The sequence below is a fragment of the Nerophis lumbriciformis genome, linkage group LG05 (assembly GCF_033978685.3).
Source record: "Nerophis lumbriciformis linkage group LG05, RoL_Nlum_v2.1, whole genome shotgun sequence".
Classification (NCBI taxonomy): Eukaryota; Metazoa; Chordata; class Actinopteri; order Syngnathiformes; family Syngnathidae; genus Nerophis; species Nerophis lumbriciformis.
Genome location: NC_084552.2, coordinates 16,957,345 through 16,963,344, shown reverse-complemented (window position 1 = coordinate 16,963,344; position 6,000 = coordinate 16,957,345). Strand labels below are relative to the sequence as shown.

General features: G+C 42.2%; 1 protein-coding gene across 4 annotated transcripts in view; it reads right to left on the bottom strand.

The window, feature by feature from the left end:
• Positions 1-257: 257 nt before the first annotated feature.
• gal3st4 (galactose-3-O-sulfotransferase 4) overlaps positions 258-6,000 on the bottom strand; it is a 77,836-nt gene continuing 72,093 nt past the window's right edge. For all 4 annotated transcript variants that reach the window (XM_061961200.2, XM_072913161.1, XM_061961201.2 and 1 more), the window contains exon 4: positions 258-2,085. In XM_061961200.2, coding sequence (XP_061817184.2) covers positions 1,039-2,085 — 1,047 coding nt within the window. In that variant the 3' untranslated portion in view covers positions 258-1,038. The remainder of the gene's footprint in view (positions 2,086-6,000) is intronic.

Here is a 6,000-nt window from a genome sequence, read left to right as displayed (position 1 = left end):
ATTTTCCTCTTTGGTCCGGAGGACACGACGTCCACAGTTTCCAAAAACAATTTGAAATGTGGACTCGTCAGACCACAGAACACTTTTCCACTTTGTATCAGTCCATCTTAGATGAGCTCAGGCCCAGCAAAGCCGACGGTGTTTCTGGGTGTTGTTGATAAACGGTTTTCGCCTTGCATAGGAGAGTTTTAACTTGCACTTACAGATGTAGCGACCAACTGTAGTTACTGACAGTGGGTTTCTGAAGTGTTCTGAGCCCATGTGGTGATATCCTTTACACACTGATGTCGCTTGTTGATGCAGTACAGCCTGTGAGGGATCGAAGGTCACGGGCTTAGCTGCTTACGTGCAGTGATTTCTCCAGATTCTCTGAACCCTTTGATGATATTACAAACCGTAGATGGTGAAATCCTTAAATTCCTTGCAATAGCTGGTTGAGAGAGGTTTTTCTTAAACTGTTCAACAATTTGCTCACGCATTTGTTGACAAAGTGGTGACCCTCGCCCCATCCTTGTTTGTGAATGACTGAGCATTTCATGGAATCTACTTTTATACCCAATCATGGCACCCACCTGTTCCCAATTTGCCTGTTCACCTGTGGGATGTTCCAAAAAAGTGTTTGATGAGCATTCCTCAACTTTATCAGTATTTATTGCCACCTTTCCCAACTTCTTTGTCACGTGTTGCTGGCATCAAATTCTAAAGTTAATGAATATTTGCAAAAAAAAAAAAAAGGTTTATCAGTTTGAACATCAAATATGTTGTCTTTGTAGCATATTCAACTGAATATGGGTTGAAAATGATTTGCAAATCATTGTATTCCGTTTATATTTACATCTAACACAATTTCCCAACTCATATGGAAACGGGGCTTGATGTAAAGGCTTAGGAAGTCAAATAATACCAGTAGTGTGCAATAACAATAATAATGTTCAGTATTATTACTGACATCCCGTCTTGTTAGCATCCCAAAAGGACAAGAATGATGCTAGGTGAACAATTACAATGTGGTAGTGCAAAATAGGGTTTTGTTTTGGCTCAAACCGGTTCAAACTTTCGTCTTTTAGTCTTCACTGGTCCAGAATCCGTCTGGTTTTGGTGGTCTGTTAATCGACTCCTGTCCCAGTCCCGAGCCACCTCATCACCTATTGTTCTCCCCCCAGACAACCTGGAGGAGTCTGGTTTCATTACAACTCCCGGAGCTTGCTGTCCTTGAGTTCGCGGGAACTGTAGGGCGTCCAGCACGTCCTTGTACTGGATCTCGGGTCGGATCATCCTCAGACACGCCGTCCTTGTGGCGTTGTTCAGACCCGGTTGCAGCTCGTAGCCCAGAATTTTCACTAATCCACTCTGGAACGGTCGTATTGTTTTATCCCGGATGCGGTGAGCCTCCACGGGCTTACCTCCGTCCCTGAGGCAAACTCGTGCGAGCGCTTCTCGCCGCATCTGGAGGAGACCCACTTCCTGCTCCATGCGTGACTTACCAAACTTGTCCACGTCTTCCCAGAAGGTTCGGTTAAAGGCGTCATATAAAAACCAGTCTAAGGCATTCCATTGCCGAAGCTTGACTCGCTGATCCTCCGTTAGAACTGGATTGCTTTGGGAACGTCCACGACCACCGCCTTGTCCGCCAGCGCCTCTGATTTTCCCCACCCAGGTTTCACTAATCCCGACGCCGACACCAGGCTTCTGCTGCCTAGCGTTAAGGCTAAATGAGACGACGGCGTCCAGTGGCCAGCAGAGGGCGTGTCTGAGGAGGATCATGGACTGGTCAAAAAATTCCGACATCAGGACGAGCTTGAAGTTGTGGCGGATTAATGCCTCGCCGCGACGTGCCAAGCTAACAGAAAAATTTGCGTTGTGATCCATCCCGAAGTCGAACCACAGCAAGTTGCGGGCGTAGTGGTTGTTCCGAGCACGCGGGTCATAGTATTTCCAAGGATCGTCAGCAAAATCGCCCAAGGTTTTGGCTTTCCGGAATGCAGGAGCGACTTCTTTGTAGTAAGCGAAGGATGATTCCGCCATGGCGACGGGATCCCGAATGATGGAGAAGTAGAAGGTATCTGCAGGCATGACCTTTTCCACCTGGAAGACAAAACAAGGACAACGAACAAAGTCACAATGAGGTGAAGGTGGCCTTTCTTGCCTGTTGGCACGTGTTTTTGTGTACCTGGGATCCCCAGAAGAGCTGAAAATGTGAATTCAAACAATCAAGGCATGGCAGAGATATAGGTTATAGATATATATATATATATATATATATAGGTTTAGTTGTTATCATCAGTCATCAACAATTGAGAACAGAGAAATGGATATTGAAACAGTGTAGGTTTGACTTGGTAGGATATGTACAGCAAGTAGTGGACATAGAGAGAGAGAGGGAGAGAGATCAGAAGGCATAAGAAAAGTATCTACATTTGATTGTTTACATTTGATTATTAACAATCCGGGGAGGGTGTTAGTTTAGGGTTGAAGTTGCCTGGGGGTGTACTTTTATTGCTGTTTTGAAGGAGGATAGAGAAGCCCTTTCTTTTATACCTGTTGGGAGCGCATTCCACATTAAATGTTAGATCGGAATCTGGGTTTAACGTGGTTAGTGGAGCTCCCCCTGGTGTTGACAATGACAACGGTATGACGGCATTATTTGCAAAACTGGATGACGTTTTCCTGAAAGAGGAAAAGGATCGTACTTCGACCGCATCACCAAAAATAGTTCTGTTTCAATGGTGGACTATATTATTGATTTGAACAGCGCTACAACCGGATGAAAAGGTACAATATGACACTCCCTGATGCGGTGTTAGCCTTTAAACTTCTTGACACAGCCTGCCTCGATGAGAAAGACAGGCAGCTAGCACTGACGGCTAACACCGAGCTAAGCTTCTCGTCAATGAAGTCAGCTCTCAAACGGATATTTGGAGGTAAAACAACGGGCTCGTCAAGCGAGATACAACTGAACCAGGACGCAGCTTTCCTCACAGAACAGCCACAATGGAGAGGAAGACGGAACACACTGTTTCAACGTGGACAACAAAGATCGGTGACGCCGTTACCGGGTACAAACCCACTGGATAAGTACGGGTTTCTAAAACGTCTGGTATCCGTTATGGGAAGGGGGGCTACTGTCAGGCTTGTCCCTGACAGTTTGGTTAAGTTTTAGTTTTTCCTCTGTTTTATTTCCTGTCAGCACTCTTATTTTGGTTCAGTTTCCTGTTTGTCTCTCTGAGTGCTGTCCCTTCAGCTGTGGCTGATTGGCACCCGGCCACACCTGGTGTCAATCAGCCAGCTGCTATTTATACCTGCCCTGCCCTCCAGTCACTGCCGAATTGATGTCATTCCTACTTGTCGATGTCAGTGTAGCTGTAAGCGGTAGCGGTAAGCTATATATTGTAGATGTTTGTAGCTTGCTGTCTTTTTGTTCCTCATCTTCCAGTTCCTGGTTTCCTGTTTCCTGTTCCTAGTTCCTGGTTTGTGTTTTTTCCTTTATTTTATGAACATTAAATCATGTTTTCCTGGACAAAGCCTGCCATCTCTGCATCTTGGGGTTCGTCACCAACAAAGTGTGACACTTTATTTGCTGCCTCTTGGAGACACACAGCACCAACAGATGTACTTTTTAATTGCATTGTAGACACGTCATGGATGGCGGTGAATTTCCTACAGCTCAACCAGGACAAAACAGAGGTTTTAGTTATAGGCCCTGAAGACCAGAGGGAGAAATCTTTACCAAAATTACAAGATTTTAAACCAACACAGTCTATTAAAAAACTGGCCGTGATTTTTGACTCACAGCTGACTTTTAGCCCACATACTACAAAAATAGGTTGTTATCATCTTAAGAAAATAGCCGGGGTCCGCCCGTTTCTCTACCAGGCCAATACGGAGGTGCTAATGCATGCTTTTATTTCCTGTCCTTTAGACTATGGTAATGCCCGGTTTTAAAGTCGCTCCCCGTTCGCTTCAGGGTCGATTTTAAAGCTCTATTAGTTTTTAAATGTCTTAATGACTTTGTGCCGTCTTACTTATCTGACCTGCTTTCACCGGATCAACCCTCGCGGTTCCTGAGGTCCTTTGGCACTGGCCTTTTTAGCTTTACCAAATACCAGATCAAAGACCCGCGGTGAGGTGGCATTTAGCCACCGTGGCCCCCACCTGTGGAACATGGCATTTAGCCACTATGGCCCCCACTTGTGGAACATGGCATTTAGCCACTATAGCCCCCACCTGTGGAACAGCCTGCCTGAGAGACTCAGGACTGCAGAGACCCATAACTTTAAAAAAAAAGGCTAAAGACACACTTTTTAATCAAACCTTTTACTGATCATCTTAAATTCTTATGTTTTGTAATATTTCATTGTGTTGTTTTCTATCTTAATTATTAATATTACTACTATTATTCTCTCAATGTTATGTTTTTATTCATTTATTAATGTGATATTTATATTATTTGTATTTCATTTTTACATATAAGTATCATAAGTTTTATACTATTTTTTAAATGGCGATAATGTTAGTTATTCTCCGGTGTGGACGCCTCAAAGGTGGTGGTTTTTCGGCCTGGTTAATACAGTTTATGTTGGCACCGGGTTTATAGAACCGGGTTTTGGTTTCACGAGTATGAAGCGTTCAGAGAAAAAAGGTAGCACTTTTGTACAAACAAGGGGTCATTTTACAAAATCTAACAACACCAAAGGGGACTTATGATGATTCTAATCCGCATTTAACAAACGCTGTGGTCTCGATATGTATTATTTTCCGTAAATCTTGCTCCAAAGTCAAATTTTTTTAACCTTCTTTCTGAGTTTGTCTGCAAACAGCTCATTTATGGAGGCGTTCCCTTCGGATGCAATGAAACCCTTCACACCCCACCATCTCCAAAAGTATCAGAATTTATATTTTGAAATGTACTGTTAAATACTGTATATTTCTTGAAGACCAACGTTGCTGCTATTTTTTTTTTCATACATGGTCGAAAATAAACTTCAGAAGATTCACTGGTCACAACATCGGCTCCACCTGCACACTCTCAGGGATCAATTCACATTGAAAAAATCTGCTTTTCCCAGCATTTATTCAACTGCAAGTCACACGTCTATGTTACTGTGCACATCCCATGTTTAGATGAAAACAAACACAGTCTCATGTAAAATCAGGGTTTGCCAGTTTCAACAAGTCATATTTAAGACTTTTTAAAACCATAATGAATATAATTGAAGACCATTTCACATCCAAATGGATTAAAAAGTACAAAGACATAAGCTAAATAAATACACCAGAAGACTCTCTACTGTAAACTGATTGAAGAAAAATCCTAACAACCATTTTTCAGATTTGCCATATACCGTATTTTTCGGACTATAAGTCGCAGTTTTTTTTCATAGTTTGGCCGGGGGTTCGACTTATACTCAGGAGCGACTTATGTGTGAAATTATTAACACACTACCGTAAAATATATAATATTATTTAGCTCATTCACGTAAGAGACTAGACGTATAAGATTTCATGGAATTTAGCGATTAGGAGTGACAGATTGTTTGGTAAACGTATAGCATGTTCTATATGTTATAGTTATTTGAATGACTCTTACCATAATATGTTACGTTAACATACCAGGCACGTTCTCAGCTGGTTATTTATGCGTCATATAACGTACACTTATTCAGCCTGTTGTTCACTATTCTTTATTTATTTTAAATTGCCTTTCAAATGTCTATTCTTGGTGTTGGGGTTTTAGCAAATAAATTTCCCCAAAAAATGCGACTTATATGTTTTTTTCCATCTTTATTATGCATTTTCGGCAGGTGCGACTTATACTCCGAAAAATACGGTAAGTGTTTTCTTGCAAAAGGTGCAGTGAGCTTCTTCTCAAATGTTTTCATGGAACAACAAGCAGAACTTCAGCAAAGGTAGAGAAACGTACAACAATGTATTGTTTGTGAAAGGGACTGTTAGCATAGGTTAACTCTTGCACTGTTTTTGCAGCTGTCAGAATGTAGCAAA